This window comes from Mus musculus, chromosome 2, assembly GCF_000001635.26.
Source record: "Mus musculus strain C57BL/6J chromosome 2, GRCm38.p6 C57BL/6J".
Taxonomy (NCBI): Eukaryota; Metazoa; Chordata; class Mammalia; order Rodentia; family Muridae; genus Mus; species Mus musculus.
Genome location: NC_000068.7, coordinates 28,479,354 through 28,507,008, shown reverse-complemented (window position 1 = coordinate 28,507,008; position 27,655 = coordinate 28,479,354). Strand labels below are relative to the sequence as shown.

The window sequence follows — 27,655 nt, the reverse complement described above, 5'->3', positions numbered from 1 at the left end:
GACAGGGGTTCTCTGTGTAGCCTTGAATGCTCTGGAACTCACTCCTTAGACCAGGCTTGGCCTCAAACTCAGAGATCCATCTGGCTCTGCCTCCCGAGTGTTGGGTTAAAGGCATGAGCCACAACTGTCTGTTGTGTTTTTTGGTTTTTGTTTTAAATATAGCAAAACATGGTGTGCTGGATAGTTTATGTCTACCTGACACAAGCTAAACTCATTAGAGAGGAGGGCACCTGTTTCTAGAAGAGGGTGCTCTGTGATTTTAAAGCTTCTGAGCCCATAAAACTTGTCTGTCCAGGAAGAGTGTTGCCCATTGCTCCACAAACCTCGTCTGATTTTTCTACACAGAGGCTGAGGACTCCTTGCTGGGATTGTCCGTGGCCACCTTCAGAGACAGAGGGCCAGGCTCCTGCTGGAGCCGCTCCCAGCCCAACCCTTGCCTCTGCTGGAAAGCAACATAAATACAAATTGAATACAAATGGGACCACCTCTTGTATGCCCTGGGGCTGAGGGAACAATGAGGCTGTTGATCATTGCTACCCTCTAGGTGTGGCACATCTGTCCACAGGACCCCGCCTTACCCAGGCTCCCAGAACTGGAATAAGCAATCTGTGGCAGCAGCTAGCTTTAGCTCTATCTCCTGGAATAACCATTAACCAAACTTCTTCCCACATTGATTGTTTGAAATCCAGCTTGCAGCCGGGTGTGGTGGCGCATGCCTTTAATCCCAGCACTCGGGAGGCAGAGTCAGGAGGATTTCTGAGTTCGAGGCCAGCCTGGTCTAAAGAGTGAGTTCCAGGACAGCCAGGGTTATACAAAGAAACCCTGTCTCGAAATACCAAAAAACCAAAAAAAAAAAAAAAAAAAAAAAAAAGAAAGAAAGAAAGAAAGAAAGAAAGAAAGAAAGAAATCCAGCCTGCTTGTATTCCCCAGAATTATCTAGACTGGCAAAAATAGTCCACTGTACAGGTAAAATCCTGGCCAGGATCTAGTATACACCATCTTTACTGAAAGCTACCTCAAACCATGTAACAAAGTAGACATCGAGTGCCTGAGAGTGTGGCTCACCATGGGATGCAGGTGACCAGAGGGAAGCTAAGCCTGGTCTGTTTCAGAGCTAGCTCAGGAATCCTGAGCATCCACAGCTGCCCATGGCTAGGGGAACAGCATTGCTGGGATGAGGGCATTAACGTGCAACTTCAAGGCAACAGGCAGGGCTGAAAGCAGCTCAGGGGCAGAGCATTTCCCTTCAGTGTGCAAGCCCTCAGGTTGGATCTCCACCATTGCAGATTAAAACAAAACTAAACATCAATATTTAACTAACAATCGAGGGCAACAGCCCACAGGCACTCTGAGCAAAGCTGGATTCCCCAGCCTGCCTCGAGAAGGCACATCCATCCTGTTGGGTAGGTGTGGGGAGGCCTGAAAGGCCGTCTATTTTGATTCCTCCCTCTTGTCCAACCAATCATGTGCTGGATTGCTATATGACTGTGGGTACACAACATCTCATAGTTTACACTGTCTCTACATCAATTTTCGTGGTTGAATTCTCCTGGTATACTAAGATATGCAAGGGGTAAGCTGGGCTTGGCATGGGGCGGGTCTTAGCCCGGATGTTAGGTCCTCAGCCAGTTGGCATTCTTTTTCACTGAGGAGAATCGAATCATCTTCAGGCTTCGGGGCCGAGGCTTCCTTTCATCCCAGAGGTACTCTGGGGACAGCACCTTAGATGGTTTGTGCCAGATGAAGTGGCGGTTCAGGTGGCTCTCCTCCTGCCAGGCTGCCATAATGCTGTTAGCTTTGTCTGCCAGAATGGCCATGTGGCAGGCCCGGGTAAACTCATACACTCTGGCCACTCGTCCCCCAAAGAGTGCCCCACCATAATAGAAGTCCCCCTCATTGTCTGCCACAAAGGCAGAGGAAACTTGCCTGCGTTCATAAGGGAATTTCCGGCGAGGTACAGCAAAATAGCCTGGGTGAATGGCAGCCACTAGATCCCCCAAGGTCTCGGGGCCCCATGGGTTACGGAAGACCATATCCACATCGACACAGAAGAGGTAATCCACTTCTTTGTGGGCTCTCTTGGCAATGTGTTTGTTGATGGTCTCCATTCGGCGCATGGAGATCTCCTCCCACCGGGAATAACCCTGGATAGGGATGATGCTGAGGAGCCGACCGGGGCCCAGGGGAACTCTGGGAACGGCTGTAGGATCATGGGTAAAGAGGTAATAGTGTACTTGGTACCCACGCATAAAGAACTCTTCAGCTGACTCCAGGAAGCGCTGAATGAAGCAGGTGTACCTGGGGATGATAGCTCTGTTAGCCACTGCTGTCCACAACTGCCCGGGTCCCCAGTATGCGCTGAAGTCTACACACTAGTTTTTCACCTCAGGAAGTCATTGAGGTCTTACCTTGGGGTCCTTATCTGTCAAACTCCCACAATCCTTGTCAAAGTTGGTCACCCTCATCTGAAAGCCCTGCTTCTGAGTTTTGGATTAAGATGTATAATTGTTAAAGTCTACACAAATTCTATACCACGAGACATTTCTGGTTCAAGTGTTTATAATTAGAGATACCAGGGATACTTAGAGTGTGACAACCATTTGAGATTGTCTTTAGTCACCTGTAGGCTGTATGCACACGTGTCCTGGAGGCTGGCACTAGGCACTTGGGCATCTTCCTCGCTGTTTGTTCTGGTTTTGGTTTTTGGTTTTTTCAAGATGGGTTTTTCTCTGTGTAGCCCTGGCTGTCCTGGAACTAGCTCTGTAGATCAGGTTGGCCTCAAACTCACAGAGATCCTCCTGCCTCTGCCTCCCAAGTGCTGGGATTAAAGGCATGCACCACCACCATCTTATTTTTTTGTGATAGGGCCTTAATGAATCTGGACCTCAATAATCTGGCAAAGCCGGCTAGGTGGCAAGACTCGGTGATGTTCCTATGTCTGCATCCCTGGTGCTAGCATTACAGGCATGTGCTATTGTGTGTGTCTTTTTTTTTTCAACATGGATGCTGGGGATGGAACACAGGTTTTCATGTTTGCATGAAAGCATTTTATCAGCTGGGCTGTCTTCCTCTGTGTCTGATATGCTTCCTTAAATTTTTTTAATTAATTAATTAATTAATTAATTTATATGTGTGAATGCAGAGGACAGCTGCCAGGAGTTATTTCTCTCCTCCCATCCTGGGGATTGAACTGAAGTCACTGGGCTTAGAGGCAAGAGCCTTTACCTCCTGAGTCATCATGTTTTGATTGAGCATGGCAGACAGTGTTGTTTGGGATTCCTATGATCTCTATTAATGTTCTGCTCAGAAACTTGACCACTTTATACACACTCAAACTGAACACCAGGAGGACGAAAGTAGTTGAGAGGCTATTCTGACCAGGGGTCAGAATCAAGGGAAAATGAATGCTAGACAATGGGACATAGAGCAGAATCCATCCCTAAAACCAGGGGCTCACCTCACCTATGTGGTCCGTTTTTCATCTGGCCAGTATTTTAAGTTCTAGGGCCCAAACACAGTTCCAGACAGACTTAAAGGAAAGGCCAGGTAGGGACAAGGAGAGGTAGGGAGGACAATACATACCCTGCTGATCCTGACCTAGACGTCTCCCTTTCCATGGCAGGCGAGCCCTTATATCAGAAAGCTCTCCCATACTCCACAGCACTTGGCCAGGCAGGCTTCCCCCTAGACCAGAAGCCCCTGTGGCTCAGGGAGACCAAGCCCCACTCCTGCCTCAGCCATGACTCACTTCCCCACGGCAAACACGGTGACGCCAATGGTCAGGTTCAACGGCTGGTACATGCTCTTCAGAAGCTCCGGGTCAAAGGTTCCCTCGGAGACGATGGGTGCCAACCACGGGGTAAGTGTCAGCAGCTCTGTGGGTCTGGCACAGGGCAGGATTAGGCCATGGAAGCCTGCCTTCCTGTTGGGAAGCCTGGGCAGCATCTTGGTCCTGTTTGCTGGGTCTCAATTTCCCCATGTGAAAGTGGGGATAATAACAGCTTTCTCCAGCTCGGGCTGGGCAGCCTGAGAGTTGGGATAGACACACAGAGTGTCTAGAGCAGTGGTTCTCAACCTGTGGGTCATGACCCCCACAGGACTCGCATTCCAGATATTTACATTTATGAACCCTAACACTAGCCAAGTTACAGTTGTGAAGTAGCCACAAAATAGCTTTTTTGGTTGGGGGTCAGTACAACATGAGGACTGTATTAGAGGGGTCACAAAAAATGGGGCTGGTGAGATGGCTCAGCAGTTAAGAGCTCTGACTGCTCTTTCAAAGGTCCTGAGTTCAATTCCCAGCAACCACATGGTGACTCACAACCATCCGTAACGATATCTGATGCTCTCTTCTGGAGTGTCTGAAGACAGCTACAGTGTACTTACATATAATAAATAAATAAATATTTTTTAAAAGGGGGGGGTGTCCACAGCATTAGGCAGGTTGAGAACCAGTGCTCTGGAGTGTCCTAGAACTCATAAGGTGACAGACATAGGTGGCGTGCCCTTTCTAAGTAAGGCATGCTGCACAGTGCCACTGTTTACTGTTCCAGCCTTGTACAAAGTAGGTAATATATGATCTCAAAAGGTAAAGCACAGAGTAGATTCTACTGCCTAAGGTCACACAGTCAGTGACAGGTGGAGCTTGGCTCCCTGACTTTCTGGGGCCCAGGTCCCCTTTGCTATTGATCCCTCCACCATCCTCACCATCCTCTGGCTACTCTGGATCTCCTTGGTCCCCTCCCTGCCACTACCAGGTCATTCCATGACACCTACCCGTGTTCCAGCAGCTTAGGCTGAGGGTACTGTAACCTGTAAACAAGAAGAGCCAGTGTGAGGGAGGCAGCTCCCATGCCCAGGGCCAGAATCCAAGGAGAAAGGGTCTACTTACTGTGTCACAGGCTGCAACGGTTTCTCCTTCCTGAAGGGCAGCTTCATGTTGCTGGTGGCAGAGAGAGAGAGAGGAGGACTTGTCAAGGATACCTTACTGTAAGCATAAACACAAGGGTTAAGAGAAAGAGAGGAGGGGCTGGAGAGATGGCTCAGCGGTTAAGAGCACTGACTGCTCTTCCAAAGGTCATGAGTTCAAATCCCAGCAACCACATGGTGGCTCACAACCATCCTTAATAAGATCTGATGCCCTCTTCTGGTGTGTCTGAAGACAGCTACAGTGTACTTAGATATAATAATAAAATAAATCTTAAAAAAAAAGAAAGAAAGGCACGAGAATGGGGGTGAGGTGTAAGATACTGGAGAGGCTGCATGTGCACTCAAGGGGGAGTTGCCTCACCTTTTCTTTGAGAAAAGAAAAATCTTTCCCTTGTTGAGGAATTTCCAAGTAAGTTAATCAGCTAGCAGCAAGCCCCAGAGACCTACCTGCCTCTACCAGCTCAGCATGAAGATGTAAGGGAATCCACACCACCATACCCATGGATTTCACAGCTTTTGGTGCTCAAGCTTGCAAGAAAAGCACTTTATTGACTGAGCTCTCTTGATGGCCCTCTTTCAATTATGTTGAGGTGCAAAGCTTACTGGCATGGTGGAGCAACTATTACTTGTGCCATGAATGTTTTCTTGGCAGAGCCATGGTGGCACACAACTTTAATCCCAGCACTCGGCAGAGGCAGAGGCAGAGGCAGAGGCAGAGGCAGAGAGGCAGTGGCAGTGGCAGTGGCAGTGGCAGTGGCAGAGGCAGAGGCAGAGGCAGAGGCAGAGGCAGATGGATCTCTGTGAGTTTGGGGCCAGCCTGGTCTACAGAGTGAGTTCCAGAACAGCCAGGGCTACACAGAGAAAATCTTGTCTCTAAAAACCAAAACGAGAGAGAGAGAGAGAGAGAGAGAGAAATGTTTTCTTTGTTGTTCTAAAACTTAGATCCATCAAACAGTAGCTCTCTGTGGACCTGCCCATTGAGGCTCTACCACCACTTTGCCTCTGCCTCTATGAACTGGTATCTCCTCTTAAAGTAGAACAATGAAGAAAAGGCTAATTATTAAATACTGATATATTGATTTATTTAGTGATTTACTTAAAGCACTGCTTGAATTGCCTATCTGCCAAGCATGACTTCACTTGCTACAGGATGAGCTGGAGAAATAACCAAGCTGATGTGTCTTTGCCCTTAGCCGCCTGCAGACTGTGACATTAGCCTCTGTAAAATCTTGTTTGCTTGCCTGCCTTGCCTTGTGGTGTTAGAGAATAAAATGTGAGTACAAACTGGGTCCCTTTCAGGAGACCCTTCTCCTCCACTCTCTTTGGTGTCGGAGTGCTTATTCCAGAAAGGTATTCGACAATACTGTGAGTGCAAAGTATCTGGCCCTTCATGATTTGTCTCTGCTCTTCATGCCTTTCTCTGAACTTTATCTACTGTGTCCCTGCTCAGAAGATAAAGGTGTTCTGAGGAAGCAGTCAGAATCAAGTAGAGGATGTCACACTAGGATTCAGCATTCTGTGCATCCTGACAATAATTTCTTTTCTCTGACAAGTCCAGACATGCTTTAGCTACGTTAGGGAATGATGCACAAGAATACAGTCCCAAAGAACTGTTTCTAAACAGGTTCTCCTTTGCCCCATTAGCCCTTCCTTCCCACTACCTCTGGTGGGTGATAGGCTAGAAGGGAGGTTAAAGGGTTTAAGAACCATTATTAAAGTAGGTTTTGAAAAATATAGGCCTACAGAAGCCGCACTCCTCCATGGCCTTTGTATCATCATTTCTTGCCTCCATCTTCCTGCCTGACTTCCCCTTTGTGATGGGCTATGATGGACACATATAAGCCAAGAAACTCTTTTCTCCCACCCCGCTTTTGGTGATGACGTTTTGTTACAGGAATAGAAACCTAATAGGACAGTGTGGTGGTGTGAATAAGGATGGTCCCCATCAGGTCATATAGGTGTGGCCTTGTTAGAGGTTTCAAGGTTCCAGCCCAGCCCAGTCTCTCTCTCTGCTGCCCGTAGATCACGGGGTAGCTCTCAGCATCATGCCCGCTTGTATGCTGCCACGCTCCCCATCATGATGATAATGGACTAACTTCTGAAGCTGCAAGTAGGCCCCCAGTTAAACACTTTCTTTTATAAGAGCTGCCTTGGTCATGGTGTCTCTTCCCAGCAACAGAACAGTGACTAAGACAGGCAGACAGCCTGAGCTACATAAGATCCTGTATAGGAACTGAAGAGCTAGCTCAGCGGTTAAGAGAACTGACTGCTCTTGAGCGGACTTGGGTTGCATTCCCAATACCTACATGGTGGCTCACAATCACCTACAACTCCTGTTCCAGGGCATATGACATCCTCTTCTGGCCTCTGGCGGCACTAGGCACATGGTACAGAGACATGTAGACACTTAATAAAGAATAATAATAACCAGGTGGTATTGCCGTATGCCCTTCATCCTAGCAATCAGAAGGCAAAGGCCGATCTTTGTGAGTTCAATATCAGCTAGGTTTACAGAGTGAGTTCTAGGACAGCCAGAATTACACAGAGAAATTCTGTCTAAAAAAAAAAAAAACCAATAATAATAATAATAGCCAGGTATGATAATATATACTACCTTTAATCCCAGGTAATAATAAATAAATAATAAATAATAAATTCAAGGTTAGCTTGGTTGTCCCCATCTCAAAAAAAAACAAAACAACAACAAAACAAAGCAAAACAAAACTGTCTTCAAAACAAAAAAGAAAGAGTCCAAAACATATACACAAACCTCTATCTCTTAGCATACAATGCCGTGTACTTGCCTGGAGACTTGCCAACAAGAAAGCCATCAACAAATTCAACATAGCGGCTCCTTGATCATGGGCCAGAACTCTGGGATCCTGTTATAAACATCTGGACAAGGATTATTCTGTTTTTAATAAAATGTGTCATGCCAGGTAGTGATGTGCACACCTTTAATCCCAGCACTCAGGAGGCAGAGGCAGGTGGATCTCTGAAGTTGAAGCCAGCCTGGTCTACAAAGCAAGTTCCAGGACATTCAGGGCTACACAGAGAAACTGTATCTCAGAAAAATATCAATCTATCAATCAATCTATTAGTCAATCAATCACCCATGTTATAAAATAGCCTATAATCTAGATGCTTAATTTTTCTTTAGCTATTATGAAACACAAAAGATCTTTTCCCTTGGCTATCAAACAGGTTCACCAAATGGGGAAGGCCTTTTTAGCCCAATGCCACTCAGTTCCCCCTGCATCCACACAAAATGGAGCAAGAGGTTCCTTCCTAGCAGGACTCTCTACTGACCACCTTCTAGGTACCAGAACACCAGGCTCCTCATAAGCATCAGCCCAGGAGGGGCATGTCTACCCTCCCGTCTAACACACAGCAAGCAGCAAAGGAGACCCAGAGTGGTGCAGCAATGTCTAAAGAGGAAGTAGGCTGAGCTCAGCAGTATGTTGGAAGGCTGGAATCTCCGGTTCTCAGCTCGAGTCTACGGCAGCTCTAAGGAGCACTGCTCAGAGCCATAAGTTAAGGCTACAGGTCCCCTTAGACAACATCAACCTAAAAGATTTCCTGTCTCTCCAAATATGGTCACCCCACACTGTAGCCAAATTCTCTTATCCAGTACTTACAAGAACTCTGGGCAGGGGAGGTAATAGGGTATGTAGGAGACCAGCAGCCAGTCCTTGATAAACTTCCTAGAAAGAAAAACACCTGTTAAATGCTATACTACCTTAAAGGATGGCCTCACTTGTGCACTTCATTAGGAGCAAAGACCTTCATTTGGTAAAGAGTCCTGTCACTCCATGGCAGTTGACTGCAGAGTAAGGACCCATATCTAGCATAGGGCCTAGTGTGTAGCTGTCTTTTTGTCCACATAGCTAGTCACTCATGGTATGACTAGGTCCTTGAAGCATGGCTTCCCACAGACAGACGGTAAGGAGACATGCAGTGGCCATAACTCCCCCACAAGGCCAATAGGGGTTACTTTAGGAACATGAACAGGGTTTCTTATCAACATGGTTTGAAGGACAGTCTAGGCAGAAAACATGGCAAATAAAAGGCTGGGAAAACCCAAACCATGGCAAAACACAAAAGCCAAAACTAGTTAGCCTTCCTGAGGCTGGAGGATCCTGAGCCTCGAGAGTTGATGGGTCCTGAGGAACTGGTTGACTATCACATTTAGGAGGCAGGAGAACTGAGAAGGGCATGGAAGAGATTCCAAGTAGCAACTCACCACAGGACCCAGAGACCTGTGCCACCGAGCAGGAAGAACGCTAGGCCCTGGGCCAGTCTTGGGCGGGTCATCACTGGGTGCAGAATAGAAACTGGGCACTTTCAGAAACCCCTAGGGCCTTAGGTCTGTCAGGCTCTGGGCCTACCTCACTTGAGGTCTTAGAAACGCCTGCAAAGAAATGTTCCAATTATTTCCCTCTTTCAGCTGGCCAGGAGCTCAGTGGCAGCTAGGATGTCATCCCCAGGCAGTGGTCTATGTCTAGGCTCTGCCCATTCATCAACAGGGCGACAAAGAATCACCTAGCAACGGACTGGGACAGTGTCCCCAGGGACTTAAGTTCATGGAGGCAAACCCTTAATTTCCTAAAGCTACTTCTGGCCACTTGGGAGAGGTGGGGTCTGAGCTTTGTGACACAGGCAGAAGGTGCTTAAGCAATCTGGCTCAAAGACCTTTTGCTTGGTGATTCTTCACCACCAAAGGGTTGGGGGAAGATGAGATAACGCTCCAGGCCAAGGAGAGGAGAGTGTGGTAAGCCTGAAATCGGAGAAAGTTCCCAGATCTGGAGTCCTGGAGGTTAGGGCTCTGCCTTCCCTCTCTTGCCCTCTCTTGCCCTCTCTTGCCCCCTGGGACCCCAGTTTCCCTTCCCAGCTCACCATTTCTGCCTCACTAGCCTCAGGCTCAGACTCGAGCTGCACAGAACTGCGAAGCAGATGACAAACTCAGACCCAAACCCTGCAGGTCCAACCCAGAAGTTGGGGCTGCAGAGGAGTACCTGAACTTTGTCCAGCTTGTTCTGGCACTGGGACTTCCTCCTCCTCTTCCTCCTCCTCCTCCTCAGCGGCTGCGGTGGGGTACGGTGCAAGGACCCAGTCGGGTAGGGCAGAGCAGATGAGACTGTCTTTGGGATTATAGAACCACTCCCTTTGGGCTGACCAAGCTTTAGGACAGAAGGAGGAGCAAACCTCAGCCCAGAAAACAGGAACTGGACTCTTTCCCAGAGCACAACCCCCAGGCCCAACCCAGCACACAGCAGGATTCCTGGTCCTTGGGGCGGAGCAAAGTAAGTCTGGGAGCAGGCAAGTACCTAGAGATCTGAAAGCCACCTGAGTCCCACCCATCCATGCCTTCAGCCTTGCCCTGCCTGTGCTTGAACCTTGTCAGTAACTTCTCTGTTCTTCTAAATCCAACCCAGCCTGCGGAACGTACAGCTCCTAGGCAGGGATGGTAGGTCTCCCAACACAGGCTGAGATGTGAGGTATGATTTTGGAGAAAAACTTTCAGAAAGTCAAGGAAAGGGAGAACCAGAGTCTCTGAATCTGGCCAAGGCCCTGTCTCTTCTTAGTCTGAAGAAATATAGTTTTAGCTTGGCTAATGTGCACCAAAGCTGTTTGCAGAGCTTCTCCCTTCCCCCTGCTGCTTCAAGAATTTTCCCTTTCCCTGCCAATGTAAACAAGTTCAAGACCACCCGGCCCCTTCCCCATCTGGAGGGACTGACTAGCGGTCATGATGACCACAGCTGCCAGAGCAAGATTAGCTGCTCTCAAGAATTAGCCATGACAAAAATATCAGTCCTTGGGACCCCTGCCTCAGTTTGAATTCTAAGGTAAACCGACCTTGCTGACAAAGTTTCTGGCACATCAATAGCTGACCACTAAAATTAAAAATATACTGTTGCTTTGCTAGCCAATAATAATATAGCTGTGTAACCGCCCTTCAAAAGAGTATAAAAAAGCTGTACTTTTGACAATCGTGGTTGACTCTCCCTGCGAGGCTGAGCAACCCCACGTGCTACGAAATAAAAACCTCTTGTCATTGCAGCGACCTGTCGTCAAGCTGTGTTTCTGGGGGTCGCGTTCTCAACACTTGGGCCCCTGGGGTCCAACAATTGGAGGCCCCAGCGAGATTGTGCGCCCCCAGACCCACAATTGGCGAAGAAATCAGAGGTATGCTCGAGCAGGTCTGTGTTACTTTCTGTTTCATGTTGTCTGCATCCACAGTCTGTATCTGTTAAGTCCTGGAAGGGGACAACTGGTTTTCAGGTTTCAGGTTTGGTTTTGGACTGGTCTCAGGTTTTGGTGTCTTCTAGGAGACCCCATCCAGGTTGCTGTTGTGACGGGCAGACGTGTCAGTGTCATGGGCCAAAGGACGCTGGAGGGCGCTCCGAGTCACGCTGGGAGGTTAGATCAGAAACGGTCCTTCTCAACCCAGCAGCTGCTAGGGTTCAGCAATTGCCTGGTACAAACAGTATCAGGCGTCTCTGGAAATCGCGTGTAGGACGCCCTGTGTTGGTCTTGTTTATCTTACTTGTTTCCTGTGGTGTAGTTGTGACACTTTATTTGGACGAGATGATGGGACAGACCACTTCCACTCCCCTGACTATTACCCTTGACCACTGGATGGATGTAAAAGAAAGGGCTCACAATTTGTCTGTTGAGGTTAAAAAGAAAAAGTGGCAGACTCTGTGTGCTTCGGAGTGGCCTTCCTATCAGACTGGATGGCCACCAGAGGGCTCCTTCCTCCTAGACAAGATAGAGGAAGTTAAAGAGAGGATTTTTTTTTTCTGGGACCAGGGGGACACCCCGACCAGGTTCCCTATATTGTTGTCTGGGAGGATTTGGTTTTGTCACCCCCTGCATGGGTTTGCCCTTTTGTTTCACTTTCAGATCCAAGTCTGGCGAGAGTGTGTGCCGTGAAGACTGAGACAGAAAAGAAGACCGTTCTGTCCTCTGGAGATGCAGACTTACTCCTTTTGGATCTTCTTCCACCTTATCCTCCTGCTCAGCCCCTGGTGCCAGCCCCACATGGAGGGGCACCTGCCCCAGAGCCCATGGTGCCCCCCGGCTGCGCCGCAGGCTCTCCAAGAGCCAGAGGTTTCTTCCACCCAACCCCCAGTACAGGGTCCAGCAGCGGGGACACAGATCAGGTGGGCAGAGACCCCTGATGCCCCTATTTTACCCTCCGGGCCTATGGTCTTGCAAATGACCAAGGCAACCAACCTCTACAGTACTGGCCTTTTTCCTCTGCTGATCTCTATAACTGGAAAACTCATAATTCCCCCCCCCCCCCAAAAACCCTCAGGCTCTGACTAATCTTTTGGATTCTATTCTCTTCTTCCACTGACCGACTTGGGATGACTGCCAACTCCCTTCACAATGCAGGAAAGACATTAAATTATCCTTGAGGCTAGAAAAAAACATACCTGGAATGGATGGTAGACCCTCTCTTCTGCCTAATGAGATAGATGCTGGGTTCCCCCTTACTAGGCCCTTCCTGTAGGTAGGGAACACCTGAGAGTCTATCACCAGACTAATGGCAGCTCCCCAAGGGGCAGCATGACACGGTAAAGGAATCTGGCCAAGGTAAGGGAAACCGTTCAGGGCTTACGGAATCCCCTTCAGCACTCCTTGAGCGCCTGATGGAGGCATTCCGTCAGTTTATGCCCTATGACCCTAAAGCAGAAGAACATAAGGCCACCATTACTATAGCCTTTATTGAACAGTCAACCAAGGATATTAAGAAGAAGCATGCAAAAGTTAGAAGGATTACATGATAAGTCATGAAGGAGCTTGTGCAAGTAGCTGAGAAAGTGTTCTATAACTGAGAGACAGAAGAAAAAGAAGAGAGAAGGCAGAAAGATCAGGAAGCTAGAGAGCTGAAAAGAGACAAAAGGCAAGAAAGGAATCTTCATAAGATCCTGGTCACTAGCCGGGCGTGGTGGCGCACGCCTTTAATCCCAGCACTTGGGAGGCAGAGGCAGGCGGATTTCTGAGTTCGAGGCCAGCCTGGTCTACAAAGTGAGCTCCAGGACAGCCAGGGCTATACAGAGAAACCCTGTCTCAGAAAAAAAAAAAAAAAAAGATCCTGGTCACTGTAGTAAGGAAAGCTAGAAAGCCCCGAGAATTTAGGAAGGTAGTACCTGGCATCAGAAGGGAGCCCCTGCCTAAGGACCAGTGTGCGCACTGCAAGGAAAAAGGAGATTGGAAAGGAGAGTGTCCTAATAAGCCCAAGAAGAAGAGAGCCCTGTACCCCAAGGTGTTGGCGGTGCAGGAAGAAGTTATTAGTGGAGACGGGGTTCGGATCCCCTCCCCGAACCTAGGGTAACTCTCAAAGTGGAAGTGTTTTTTGGTGGCCACAGGAGCACAACACTCTCTCTTGCTACAAACTGATGGAACTATGTCCTCCAAAAGGTCTTGGGTCCAAGTGGCTACAGGGAGTAAACAATATCCATGGACTACTGTGGGAAGCCGTTGCAGAGTGGCAGTTACAGAGTGGCAGTTACAGAGTGGCAGTTGGCTACAGCTGGCCACCACACATACATAGCCAGTAAAGGTTCTTTTGCCAAGGTGAGGTTTTGAGAATTGACAAAAGTTAACCAATCAGATGAGAGACAAGTTAACCAATCAGATGAGAGACAAGTTAACCAATCAGATGAGAGACAAGTTAACCAATCAGATGAGAGAGAACGCCTGTCCTAGGCCTATAAAAGCAGCACCAGTTCTGGGCTCGAGGTCTTTTCGCCTCTACAATCAAGCTCTCCCAATAAACGTGTGCAGAAGGATCCTGTTGCAGCGTCGTTCTTCCTGGCCAGTCAAGCGCGCGCAAGAAGTGGTGCCGAAAAGCCCGGGACAAGAAACATCTTCAGGCACGAGCGAAGACCCCCTGCTACAGGGAGGATTCAGAACTGCATCACGGGGAAGGAGCGGATAATAAAGGTTCCCGTAAAACAGACTGCTGAGAAGGATTCAACAGCGTGAATTCAGAACTCTTCAGCTGGGGAGCGGTGTTAATAAAGGTTCCTGTAAAACAGGCTGCTGAGAAGGATTCAACAGCGTGAATTCAGAACTCTTCAGCTGAGGAACGGCGGTACCGGTAAGTAGAAAGAAATTAATGTGAGTCTTTGAGAAGCATACTCTCCTACAAAATAGATCTGATAATTGTTGCTGGGGTTGCTATCTTTCTTGCCTTGATCTTATATCATGGCTTTAATTGTCAACTCCCAAAATGTAAAGATACAAAAAATAGTATAAAAAATAGTAAAAAGCAGAAAATTAAGTCAATTTACCCTCCTCTCGAGGACTCTGAGTCGTTAGAATTGTCTAGCTCAGAGGATTCCGAATTATCAACAGGAGAGGAGGAAGATTTGAAGGAGGCTGCTGCGGAGTATGAGGCAGAAAGATCTGGTCCAATAGGGAGGAGTTTCAGTGCTCCCCCACCTACTCCGCCTTATGCAGATAAGAAAGCAATTGGCAATGGTCACTCTTTTTGCACTCCTAAAGGGTTGCAAAAAATATGTCAGGCTTTTCCTGTTTTTCAGGATCATGCTCAACAGCGATATTATGAGCCAATATCGCATAAACAAGTAAAAGAGCTAGCAGAGTCAGTAAGGACCTATGGAGTTAATGCCTCATTTACTCAGTCCCAAATTGATAGACTGGCTCACAATGCCATGACTCCTTTTGACTGGATGAGTGTGGTAAAGGCATGTCTTACAATGGGACAGTATCTAGATTGGAAGTCTATATGGCATGATCTGTGTTTGAGTCAGGCCCGTGCTAATGCTACTGCAGAGCAACAAGCATGGAGCTTTGAAATGCTCACAGGTCAGGGTATATGGACAAACAATCAATTAGGATACCCAGTGCAGGTCTATGATCAAATTAATCAGGCAGCAGTGAAAGCCTGGAAAGCATTGCCTAATCGAGGAGAGGTATCTGGTAACTTGACAAAAATTATTCAGGGAACTAATGAGCCGTTCTCTGAATTTGTGGCTCGCATGATGGAAGCGGCAGGACGTATATTTAGTGATTCTGAGGCCGCAATGCCATTAATTGAACAATTAGTTTATGAGCAATGTACCAAAGAATGCAGAAATGCTATCACACCATGGAAAGGGAAAGGACTACAAGCATGGATGAAAGCCTGTAGAGAAATAGGAGGACCTCTTTCAAATGCAGGGCTGGCTGCCGCAGTTTTGATGGCACAAACAAAAGAAATAACCTGCTATAATTGTGGACAAACAGGTCATATGCAAAAGCAGTGTACAAAGGGTAGAAAGAGTAGGGTTGAAAAGACAGAACCAGGTACTTGCCCAAAATGTGGGAAAGGAAGACATTGGGCAAATGAATGTAGATCAGTCAGAGATATAAAAGGAAGGCCAATACCTCAGTTTAAAGTGCAACAGCCAAAAAACGGGGTGAGGGGCCCCCGTCCCCAGGGCCCCCAAATGTATGGGGCATTTCAGACCACAGTGTCCATGAGGCCACCCAGAGACCTAGGAGAGCCACTCCGGGTTCAGCAGAATTGGACATCTGTGCCACCTCCAGAGTAATTCTTACACCTCAAATGGGGTGCCAACCTATTTCATCAGATTTTAGAGGTCCCTTACCAAAGGATACAGTGGGCCTACTCTTGGGTAGGTCCTCTTCTGCTTTGAAAGGATTGATGATACATCCCGGAGTTATAGACTCAGATTATGAGGGACAAGTTAAGATTATGTGTTCTGCACCCCGAGGTATTGTAGCCATTTCTCCTGGAGATCGCATTGCTCAATTACTGATTCTTCCTAGTTTGCATAACATGTTCCCTAGTAGCCAGGATTCCCGAGGAGATAAGGGACTCGGTTCTACAGGAACTAATGTGGCCTACATATCTTTAGATTTGGATAATCGTCCCACTTTACAATTACAAATAGAAGGAAAAACCTTTCAAGGCATAATGGATACAGGAGCAGATAAAAGCATTATATCCAGTAATTGGTGGCCTGCTTCTTGGCCTGTTAATCAATCGTCACATAGCTTACAAGGATTAGGATATGAGGCTACCCCAACTATAAGTGCAAAATCCTTACAATGGCAAGATAAAGAAGGAAAGACAGGGCTTTTTCAACCTTATGTACTCCCCTTACCTGTAAATTTATGGGGGAGAGATGTGTTGTCAGCAATGAACCTTATATTGACTAATGATTATTCTCAGAAAAGCAAGGAAATGATGAAAGGAATGGGATATATACCTGGACTAGGTCTTGGAAAAAACTTACAAGGTAGAATTTCACCAGTTAAAGCCACAGAAAAAGTAGATAAGAAAGGGCTGAGTTTTTTCTAGGGGCCACTGAGGAGCCTTTACCCATTCCGTGGCGTACGGAGGACACGGTGTGGGTGCCTCAGTGGCCTTTACCCTCTGAGAAGTTAAAAGCAGCTAAAGAATTAGTACAAAAACAATTAGACCTGGGACATGTGGAACCCACTCAATCACCCTGGAACACCCCTATTTTCGTTGTAAAGAAGAAGTCAGGTAAATGGAGATTGTTACATGATCTAAGAGCCATTAATGCACAAATGCAAGTTATGGGTCCTGTACAAAGAGGACTCCCCCTACTCTCCGCTCTACCTAAGGATTGGAGAATTATAGTAGTAGATATTAAGGATTGTTTCTTTTCCATTCCATTAAATAAGAAAGATAAACCTAGATTTGCATTCACCTTGCCTTCTATTAATCATATGGAGCCTGATAAAAGGTACCAATGGCGGGTATTACCTCAAGGAATGGCAAATAGCCCTACCATATGTCAGTTATATGTAGGAAAAGCCTTGCAACCAGTTAGGGATGGTATCCCCTCCTTAAAAATTTGTCATTATATGGACGATATTGTGATTTGTGGACCTGAAGAAAGAAGTATACAGCAAGCTTATGGCTTGCTTAATGAAACTTTAAAAAATAATGGCTTGATTATTGCACCAGAAAAAGTACAGCAGTCTGACGTTAGTCATTTTTTAGGAGCCACTATTACTTTACGATGTGTCACCCCACAAAAGATTAGTATTAGAAAAGATCATCTAAAAACACTAAATGATTTTCAAAAATTATTAGGAGATATAAATTGGATTAGACCTTATTTAAGAATCCCTACTTCGGAATTAAAACCTTTATTTCAAATTTTAGAAGGAGACTCACATATTACCTCATTGAGACAATTAACACCTGAGGCTTCTGATGTTCTTAGGAAAGTGGAAAAGGCGATCCAAACAGCACAGTTAACTCGTATAAATGAGCAAGAACCTTTGTGCCTATGCATATTACGCACCATCAATTTGCCAACTGCTGTGTTATGGCAAGATGGTCCTTTAGTATGGATACACCCACATATATCCCCTAATACGACTATAGAGCATTATCCCACCATGGTAGCAAATATGGCCCACAAAGGGATAAAAACTTCAATTACGCACTTTGGAAAAATACCTGATAGCATAGTTGTCCCTTATACTGTCGCACAAATGCAAATATTGTGTGCTACTATAGATGAATGGGCCATTCTTAGATGCAGTTATTCTGGTTTAATTGATAATCATTATCCTAAATATCCGTTATTACATTTTATGTTATTACATCCAATAATATTTCCAAAGGTAACAGCTAATACCCCTATAAAGGGAGCCATCGATATTTATACAGATGGATCCAAAACAGGAATTGGAAGTTATGTAATTAATGAAAAGGCTGTAAGGTTGCAATTTACACCAGGAACCCCTCAATTGGTAGAATGTTTGGTGGTTTTAGAAGTTTTTAAAAGATTTCCTATGCCCATAAATATTATCTCTGATTCTGTTTACGTAGTTAATGCGGTTCTAGCATTAGAGACTGCCGGAAATTTTAAGCAGTCTAGTCCAGTATCTGAAATTTTGATGAAAATACAAAATTGTATTTTGATGCGTGAGCAGCCCTTTTATATTCAACATATTAGAGCACATACATCATTACCTGGACCTATGGTTAAGGGAAATGCAATTGCTGATTCAGCCACCAGAGACATGGTTTTCCTATCACAAAGTTCTATAGAAAGTGCTAAGAATTTTCATCAGCTTTATCATGTCCCTGCTTCTACATTACGACAAAAGTTTAAGCTCACACAAACAGAAGCCCGAAATATTGTCCTACAGTGTGGTAAATGTGTAGAATTTATTAATGCACCTTCCGTGGGTATTAATCCTCGCGGATTGCGACCCCTAGATGTTTGGCAAATGGACGTCACACATATCCCATCTTTTGGGAAATTACAGTATGTACATGTATCCATCGATACCAGTTCTGGTGTCCTACATGCCTCTCCCTTGACAGGGGAAAAAGCAGTTCATGTCATATCTCACTGCTTAGAGGCTTGGGCTGCATGGGGCAAGCCCCTAGTGTTAAAGACAGATAATGGTCCTGCATATACTTCTTCTAAATTTAGCCAATTTTGCAAACAAATGCAAGTGAAACATATTACTGGATTACCCTATAATCCACAGGGCCAAGGCATCATTGAGAGAGCCCATCGCACTCTGAAACAATATTTGCAAAAACAGAAAGGGGAAATAGAGGCTATGACGCCAAAGATGGCTCTATCCCTTGCAATATTTACTCTTAATTTTTTAAAATTGGATGATGCTGGAAAATCACCAGCTGAAAGGCATGGACAATGGCCTCAATCGCCCAATGAAATGGTCAAATGGAAAAATGTCCTTGATAATAAATGGTATGGCCTGGATCCTATCTTAATCAGGTCCCGGGGAGCTATTTGTGTTTTTCCACAGGGTGAAGAAAATCCACTTTGGGTTCCAATGCGACTGACAAGGACCGTGAAAGATCAAGATGGATCCCAAGATGATCCTGCTCCTGATGATTGAAACCAGGATAAGTATACCTTTATGGGCCATAGTAAGATCATGGCCAGTACCTTTACCGGTACATTCCAATTCTTCTACCTAGCCTTTGTTTTTTGCAAAGGAATGTTTTTTGGATGTGCCTTATGCACGACAAACTCCTCAAGAGCCACGGGTGTATAAGAGTACTAGTTTTCATTTAAATTATACATTATGCTTTGTGCATAATGTGGATAAACCTTTTACACCCTGTATATTTTTTAAGAAAAAGATTATCTCTAATTGGGCAGATCAAATTAATACTGCTGACACTATAAGTCAGATAGCAGAAAAAACGTCTGAGGCATTGCTTACCCTGCAAAGGGTGGATTCTCATATCACCTCAGGGTTAATGTTAGTGAATCAGAGAGTGGATATTTTACAACATGGCATGGAACAGATGATGGATGTCATACAAATGAGTTGTGTGGCATCCACATCGCATGTATGCATTACTCCCAATAGGTACATTAATAATTCTTTTATTAAAAGTACAGACCTATCGAATTACCTGAAGGGGAACTGGTCGCAGGAGCTGGAAAGGTTGCAGAGGAGGCTGCAGGTGCAGATCCTGAACCTTAATGGGACCAGAGTGGAACCAGTGACCCTCGGAGACTTTACCTCTTGGCTTACCTCTGCTTTTTCTTACTTTAAGGAATGGGTGGGAGTGATTTTGTTTGGTGCTGCCATATGCTGTGGACTGGTGTTCATGCTCTGGTTGGTATGCAAATTCAGAACCCAACAAAAACATGACAAGGTGATTATAACTCAGGCACTTTTAGCTATTGAAAACGGCACCTCCCCTGAAGGTTGGTTATCTATGCTCAAGAATTAGTCGGCATCTGAGTTCTCTGCTCTTGCACCCCACGACACTGGGATGAGAGAGACTCAATGATCATTGATCAGCCCTTGCACATCAATAGGGTGATCATGATTTCCCCACTAATTCATTTTTTTGGCTGGCCTCTTTTGCAGAGTTCACCCTAGGTCATTTAGCAGTTACTGTCACACAGCACTGCGGTATCCAGAGACGGGCAACTTTCCTCATGCACAGACCAACCTAAGACACGGGGCCCAGTGGCGATAGGGTTACCCTATGACAGGAAAGGCTGTGACATTAGAGGAATGACCTAAAACAGGAGCCACGGCGGATGGACGTAATTGCACAGGCCTAGACCAGCCTCATTTTATTAAAACAAAAAGGAGGAGATGTGGGAAGCCGTTGCAGAGTGGCAGTTACAGAGTGGCAGTTACAGAGTGGCAGTTACAGAGTGGCAGTTACAGAGTGGCAGTTGGCTACAGCTGGCCACCACACATACATAGCCAGTAAAGGTTCTTTTGCCAAGGTGAGGTTTTGAGAATTGACAAAAGTTAACCAATCAGATGAGAGACAAGTTAACCAATCAGATGAGAGACAAGTTAACCAATCAGATGAGAGACAAGTTAACCAATCAGATGAGAGAGAACGCCTGTCCTAGGCCTATAAAAGCAGCACCAGTTCTGGGCTCGAGGTCTTTTCGCCTCTACAATCAAGCTCTCCCAATAAACGTGTGCAGAAGGATCCTGTTGCAGCGTCGTTCTTCCTGGCCAGTCGAGCGCGCGCAAGAGACTACCCGAACAACAATGGACCTGGGCGTGGGCCGGGTATCCCACTCATTCCTTGTAATGCCTGAATGCCCCTACCCACTGTTGGGATGAGATCTTCTCACCAAATTGGGAGGTCAAATTCACTTCCTCCCCGAAGGGCCTGTGGTTAAAGGACAAAAAGGAGAGCCTTTGCAAGTTCTGACTGTTAAACTAGATGATGAATGTAAACTTTATGAGCAACCGGGCAGTGGTGGCACACTCCTTTAATCCCAGCACTTGGGAGGCAGAGGCAGGCGGATTTCTGAGTTGGAGGCCAGCCTGGTCTACAGAGTGAGTTTCAGGACAGCCAGGGCTATACAGAGAGACCCTGTCTCGAAAAAACAAAAAACAAAACAAAAAACCCTTTATGAGCACATAAGGCCTTAAAATAAAGAAATGGGAAAGTGGCTCCACAGGTTCCAGGAAGCCTGGGCAGAGACAGCAGGTATGGGGAGAGCCAAGTATCAGCCTCCTGTCTATGTAGAACTTAAAGCCCAGACCTCCCCCATAGCAGTCCGACAGTACCCTATGCCTAAAGTGGCTTGAGACAGGATGAGACCTCCAGCGCCTCCTTCAGTTGGACATCCTGAGAAAATGTCAATCTGCTTGGAATACCCCTCTCCTTCCTGTGTGGAAGCCAGGGACTGACGACTACCGTCCAATCCAGGATCTGAGAGAAGTAAACAAACGGGTAGCTGAAATGCAGCCAACAGTACCCAATCCTTACAATCTCTTGAGCACTCTATCACCAGAACAGGTTTGGTACACAGTATTGGATCATAAAGATGCCTTCTTTCTGACCCTGACTCCCTTGAGCCAAGAGTACTTCACTTTTGAGTAAAAAGATCCTGACACAGGAACAACTGGATAACTGACATGGACTTGCCTGCCACAAGGATTTAAGAACTCTCCGACCATCTTTGATGAAGCCTTACATCAGGATCTAGCTGCATTCAGAGCCTCCAACCCAAAGGTAACACTCTTGCAGTATGTAAATGATCTTCTTCTGGCTGCATCCAGCAGAGAACTGTGCCTACAGGGGACCAGACGCCTGCTCGCTGAACTTGTGCCTACAGGGGACCAGACGCCTGCTCACTGAACTTGGGAGATTGGGATATCAAACATTGGCTAAAAAGGCCCAGATCTGCCAGCAACAGGTCAGTTACCTGGGTTACCTAATAAAAAAGGGACAGTGATGGCTCTCTGAAGCTAGGAAAGAGACTGTTTCATATCCCTCTGCTCACCAATCCAAGACAAGTTAGAGAGTTCTTGGGTACTGCGGGCTTTTGCAGGCTGTGGATTCCAGGTTTTGCTGAACTAGCGGCCCCACTTTATCCCCTTACAAGAGATAAACAGCCCTTTGCATGGGGAAATAAAGAACAACAAGCATTTGATACCATTACAACTGTCCTAACGTCAGCTCCAGCTTTGGGCCTCCCGGATGTGACTAAGCCTTTCCATCTTGTCATTGCAGTGATCTGTCGTCAAGCTGTGTTTCTGGGGGTCACGTTCTCAACACTTGGGGCCCTGGGGTCCAACAAGTCCAGTCAAGTGGCTCCACTTTCTTCATCAGCCTATTGGCTTTTGGAAGGCCATTGGTTGTCTGCCCCAGCATCTTAGGAAGGACCCTCTGACTGATCAATTGTCAGCCAAGCTCAGTGGATGCAGAGGACTCCTCTAGGAAGGAGGATAGAAGCCAGGGAAACCAGCCAGAGAAACCAGGCATACCAGGGAAGAATGAATTCGGATTTTGTAAAGTAACTTTTATTCGCCTAGATGTGATTGTTGTCTCAGAGGCTTACTGCCTAAGTCTGCTAGCCTGGGTTTAGTCTTGGAAGTGTCTAGCCTCTGTACAATCTTATTTAGGCCTAGTTCATCCTGTGAGACTTGCTGCTGAATAAACTCACCCTTTCTTGTTCTTTCTGATTGGCTGGTTCAACTCAGCTATTCTGGCTCAAACTCCTCTCAAGCTGACTGATTGGATCTGGCTTCTCACTCCTGGCCTCTCCTGAATGGCTCTGCTTGGCCTCATACTAACTTTGGCAATCCGTTAGAATCTTCTGTCCCTATCTCATTCTCTGGCTTGTTCTCTCTTCAACCTGTCTCTATTAAAACTCTCCCAGTAAAACAGCCACCTTCCCTCTCCTCTCTCATCTTGTGAGAATTGGGCATATCCTATTCTGTCAAATCATTCTCTGGTTCATCCCTTTGTCTGCCACTCAGATATCGCTAACGTTACCTTCCTTGTTTTGGGATTAAAGGCTGAGTTATACTATAACACAATCTCAGGGTTCACATGGTGATCAGATATCCTGCAACAGGATTAGAAAGAGAAAGATTTGCTCAGGGTCACAAAGCACTGTGCCACAGCCCTCCTGCTCAGAGAAGTTAATGAGCAGCTAGGTGAGCAAGTCTAATAAATAGTTCAACGGATAAGGCTAGTGTGGTGGTTTGAATATGGTTAGCCAATGAGAAGTGCTACTAGTAGAAAGTGTGGCCTTGTTGGAGGAGTGTGTTGCAGTGTAGGCAGGCTCCCAGGGCTCCTCGTGCTCAAGCTCCACCCACTGTGGAAGCATCAGTCTTCTCCTGGCTGCCTTCAGATCAAGATGTAGAACTCTTAGCTTCTCCTTCAGCACCATGTCTGCCTGGATGCTGCCATGCTTCCCACCATGATGATAATGGATTAGACCTTTGAACCTGTAAGCCATCTGTGATGGTTTATATATGTTTGGCCCAGGGAGTGGCACTATTAGGAGGTGTGGCCTTGTTGAAGTAGCTGTGTCACTGTGGGTGTGGGCTTAAGACCCTCATCTTAGCTGCCTGAAAGTGAGTCTTCCACTTGCAGCCTTCAGATGAAGATGTAGAACTCTCAGCACTGCCTGCACCATGCCTGCCTCGATGCTGCCACGTTCTTGCCTTGACAATAATGGACTGAACCTCTGAACCTATAAGCCAGTCCCAATTAAATGTTGTCATTTATAAGACTTCCCTTGGTCATGGTGTCTGTCCACAGCAATCAATGGTGGTTGTGAGTCTGACCTAGGAGGGACTCACTGCCAGCATTCCCCAAAGGGCCAGGCAGAGTGTTATTTAGTAGCTGACATGCAGAGATTAACAAGAGATGGAGTGACAATGAGGACGGAGAAGTAGGATCAGTGTCATCCAAGAAGGGAGAGGTTAGGGAGGTAAGAACCTCTGATGAATATTGGATCACCTCTACCACGTCTATGCCTAGGGGTGAGGGTGTAGGGTGGGTACCCTCTGTGCTTTGATTGTGCCAGATGTGATTGATGGCTATGACAGATGCTATAGTAAAGTTTACTAGTGATCCCCATCTCCCATGAGTGTGCCATGGATTTTTTTTTTTTTTTTTTTTGGTTTTTCGAGATAGGGTTTTTCTGTATAGCCCTGGTTGTCCTTTAGAGAATGACCTGATCTTTCCCAGCCACAGCAATGGACATACTGTGTTTTTATATCGCCTGTAATGTTTTTGTCCAACCACAAATGAATTGTGAGCATTAGATTCTATATCTGTAGTAGTTTTAATCAATTCATAAAGAGGTCTAGATCTAGTCCTTAAAGGTCTAGTGCCCTTTCTGCATTCATCATCAGCATTTTCAAAAACTAGATTCAATTAAAAATTCTCTAGCAGTTGGATCTGATATTGTTCTATTCATAGATGTAGTTAATCTTTGTAAAAAGTCAATGAAAGAGTCATTTGAACCCTGGGTTATCTTTGTATACAATTCAGATTGTCCCTGTTGTTCAACCTTGTCCCAAGCATTTAAACATACTGTTCTAAGATGGCATCATCAAGGGTAATGTGTACTCTTAATTCAGAATACAAACTGACCCTTGGCGATACCAATGCCTCTAGTCCTATTCAGTTGCTCCATAATTGAAGACTCATCTTTCCACTATGTTAGCAATTATAGTTGAGGGCCAGGCTCTAAGGTGGCTGCCATCAAATCTCTCCAATCTTTTGGAATTATATTGATTTTTGCCTGGTCCAGTTGTTAAATATCTGTTTTACATATGGTGAAGTGAATGCAAGCTATAGGTTGTTACTGATTCCTTAAATCCCTTTAAGTCTTGTGCTTCCGTGGGCCGCCATTCAAATTCTTGATTCCACAGTAGACCCTGTTCACCTGGTTCCGATTCCCTTATCAAAGCTGGAAACACCATTTTAGGTTTTTTTAACGGACACAGACTGCCTTTTTGCAGTCTATGATGATGTAGAGTTTGGATTGGATTCATCTGAAATTTCTTTAAGGGACTGTCTAGATTTTGTTCTATTATTTGTAACTTATTAAGGATTTTTTTCAGTCCTTTCCTCAAGTCTGCTTTATTCTGATCTCTCTTAAAGGGGGTATATAAAATTGTAATCATTACTGAAAATATAATTATTTGTGTGCTGTTAAGGGAAACAAAATTATACAGGATTTATTTTATGTATATGAGTACACTGTAGCTGTCTTCAGACGCACTAGAAGAGGGCACTGGATCCCACTATAGATGGCTGTGAGCCGCCGTGTGGTTGCTGGGGATTGAATTCAGAACCTCTGGGAAGAGTAGCCAGTGCTCCTAAACCCTGAGCCAGCTCTCCAGCTTCCATTTCCATTTGTTTTGTTTTGTTTTGTTTTTTGAGACAGGGTTTCTCTGTATAGCCCTAGCTGTCCTGGACCTCACTTTGTAGACCAGGCTGGCCTCGAACTCAGAAATCCGCCTGCCTCTGCCTCCCGAGCGCTGGGATTAAAGGCGTGATGGCAGATTTCCATTTTTTAACACAGAAAATATTTTTCTTTTTACATCTCTAACACTCTCTTTCCTCTGAAATGGAAACTTCTGGTTTCTTTGAAAAGTCAGGTTCCAGGCCAGCCTGGTCTACAAAGTGAGTTCCAGGACAGCCAGGGCTATACAGAGAAACCCTGTCTCGAAAAACCAAAAAAAAAAAAAAAAAAGGGAAAAGAAAAGTCAGTTTCATCAAATGATATTTTGCTAGTTGGAGAATGTCTTGCTATAGCAGACATGTGAGAGAATGTTTCCCTGAAGCAGACACAGGTGAAGGGATGCTCTGCTAGAGTAGACACAGGAAAGGACGTGTAATGAAGGAGTATAAATGTGACCCACAGACTGAGAGCTGGAGCACTGGTGTGCTTTGCTCTGCCTTGCTCCTCTTCGCTAACAACCCACATGGATTGGTTCACCTCACATAGCATTGATGATTTGTGATGATGCCTGAGAGAAACTCAAAGAACTTCCCATAAGGTTCCTGCGACTTCTTGCTGCTTCTGTGGCCTTGGGCTGGTTGTTGAGTCTTATGGCTTCCTCAGGACTGGACCGCGGCTGTTGGATCATGCATGGTGTTTACCTGCTGAGAGGACTGGACTGCAGCTGCTGATTCATATTTACTGTTTGCTCTAGGACTGAATTGTTAATATCCTGACAACGAAGGTTGGACATGCCCCGCAAAGAAATATTCCTAAACAGGTTTACTTCCCCTGTGTCCTAATGAATTTTCTCTTCCACTACCTCTGGTGGGTGGTGGCAAGAGGAGAGGTTGAACGTATATTAAAATAGGCTGCAAAAATTTATGTGTACATTCCTCAGAGACTTTTTTTTTTAATTTATTTTTTTGGTTTTTCGAGACAGGGTTTCTCTGTATAGCCCTGGCTGTCCTGGAACTCACTCTGTAGACCAGGCTGGGCTCGAACTCAAAAATTCGCCTGCCTCTGCCTCCCAAGTGCTGGGATTAAAGGCGTGCGCCACCACGCCCGGCTTGAGACTTTTATTTTTAATATGATTGTCTATATCAGTTTTTCTTTCTTTACGCATAAGCATAATTACAAACATTTTTACCTTTTCAGAGGCTCCTATCTGGGCTTGGATTTCTTCTGCATGTTGTCTCCAAGGTTCTGTTGTTCTGTTGTGCTTTGTGCTGCAGCCAGCCCTGTCCCCCGCTGTTCAGCTAGCTCACTGTGCTGGTGGTTGGCCCAGAGGTGATCGAGGTGGTTCCAGGTCCCATGTGCCATCTGCTGGCTTCTCCACTCTGTCAAGCCTGGGCACGGCTGCAGGTTTTCACCCGTGGGCTCTTTTCTCAGGCTCTAGCCTTGGATTTTCAGCCCCATGTTAGGAGCAAATATAACCATGGGCCTTTCTAAGCTTGTCCCAGTTCCTGAATAATGACACTGGGAACTCTGCTTATTTATAAACATTTGCCTTTACTGAGGCACTGTTTCCCACTAGCTCATAACTCAGCCTGTTTGTTTATATCTAAGTTCTGCCACATGGCTGGTTAGTTACCTCTTCTTCTTTCCCTGCCTGCTGCTTCCTCCATTCCTGTGGGACTGTGAAAGGCAGCCTGTTTTCTGGTTGAGCTAGGTTTAAACCCCTGGGAGACCCAGCAGGTGTTCCTGTAAGGGATGGAAGGTGTTTGCCACGCCCCCAGACACCTGACTCCTGACACAAGGCTCCATAATTCTGTGGCCATTATTCACATATGTGAATGTCATCATTCACATGAATGATTCACATCATTCACTTGAGGCACCGCCTCATGCCCATGGTATTCGTGTCTGGACTCCACATCCACAGTTACCTGGCAACAGCCAGGTTTGCTCCTTCCCACAGTTACCTGGCAACAGCCAGATAGGTCTGGCCCACTATAAAAGGGGCCACTTGGTCCCTCCTCTCTCATATGCTCTTACTCTTGCCCTCTTGCTCCCTCTCTCTCCGAATTCCCTTCCCCCGCGTGGCCGTGGCAGGCCTACTTCTCTACTCTTTCCCTCTCTCTCTTTCTCCATCTCTCCTACCCTTCTAGCTCCCCTTCCCAGACAGTCCTTCTTGCAAAAGGTATTTAACCTCAGGCCCGCCCTGAGAAAAGAGGGAAAGGTTTCACTCATCACAACTCTCTGTCATGACAATAAATACCTTAAAACCATGGGACTGTCTCGTCTCATCAGGATCCGCCGTGCTGGAGCAATGGAGCAAGTGCGGTGCCCAAGAGTGAGAGTCTGCCCTCCCGGCCACTGTGCAGGCCCTGGGACCACTGAGCCGGGCTTCTGGCAGTTCTCCAGGGACCTTAGACTGCGCCTTCCCACCAGCCAGAGTGGGGTCCTGTGACTTCTCACAGCCCGAAGCCTGCCTGGCGTGGGCATGCGCAGTCAAACTTCCTGTGTCT

General features: G+C 46.2%; 1 protein-coding gene across 8 annotated transcripts; it reads right to left on the bottom strand.

Annotated features, from left to right (window-relative positions):
- Positions 1–978: 978 nt before the first annotated feature.
- Positions 979–27,655, bottom strand: Gbgt1 (globoside alpha-1,3-N-acetylgalactosaminyltransferase 1). 8 transcript variants are annotated; one of them, XM_017317265.2, is made up of 9 exons: positions 27,406–27,649; positions 26,335–26,584; positions 9,945–10,109; positions 9,173–9,340; positions 8,568–8,633; positions 4,892–4,987; positions 4,777–4,812; positions 3,749–3,883; positions 979–2,298 (listed from the first exon to the last, which is right to left on the bottom strand). In XM_017317265.2, the coding sequence occupies exons 4-9, from the start codon at positions 9,241–9,243 to the stop codon at positions 1,614–1,616; spliced, it is 1,089 nt and encodes a 362-aa protein (XP_017172754.1). In that variant the 5' UTR covers positions 9,244–9,340; positions 9,945–10,109; positions 26,335–26,584; positions 27,406–27,649; the 3' UTR covers positions 979–1,613. The 8 variants fall into 8 exon arrangements, with proteins under 8 accessions (XP_017172754.1, XP_006497981.1, XP_017172758.1 ...); XM_006497918.3 differs by having other exon boundaries at positions 4,892–4,942; positions 27,406–27,646; XM_017317269.2 differs by lacking the exon at positions 3,749–3,883 and having other exon boundaries at positions 27,406–27,655.

What these genes read in the sequence shown, in the direction of transcription:
- Gbgt1 (XM_017317265.2), bottom strand. Translation starts at nt 9,243, where the DNA reads ATGACCCGCCCAAGACTGGCCCAGGGCCTAGCGTTCTTCCTGCTCGGT. An exon ending in CTCCCCTGCCCAGAGTTCTT is followed by an intron (nt 4,988 to 8,567) that starts GTAAGTACTGGA and finishes TTATGCTTACAG; the next exon opens with TAAGGTATCCTTGACAAGTC. An exon ending in CCTAAGCTGCTGGAACACGG is followed by an intron (nt 3,884 to 4,776) that starts GTAGGTGTCATG and finishes GCCCTGTGCCAG; the next exon opens with ACCCACAGAGCTGCTGACAC.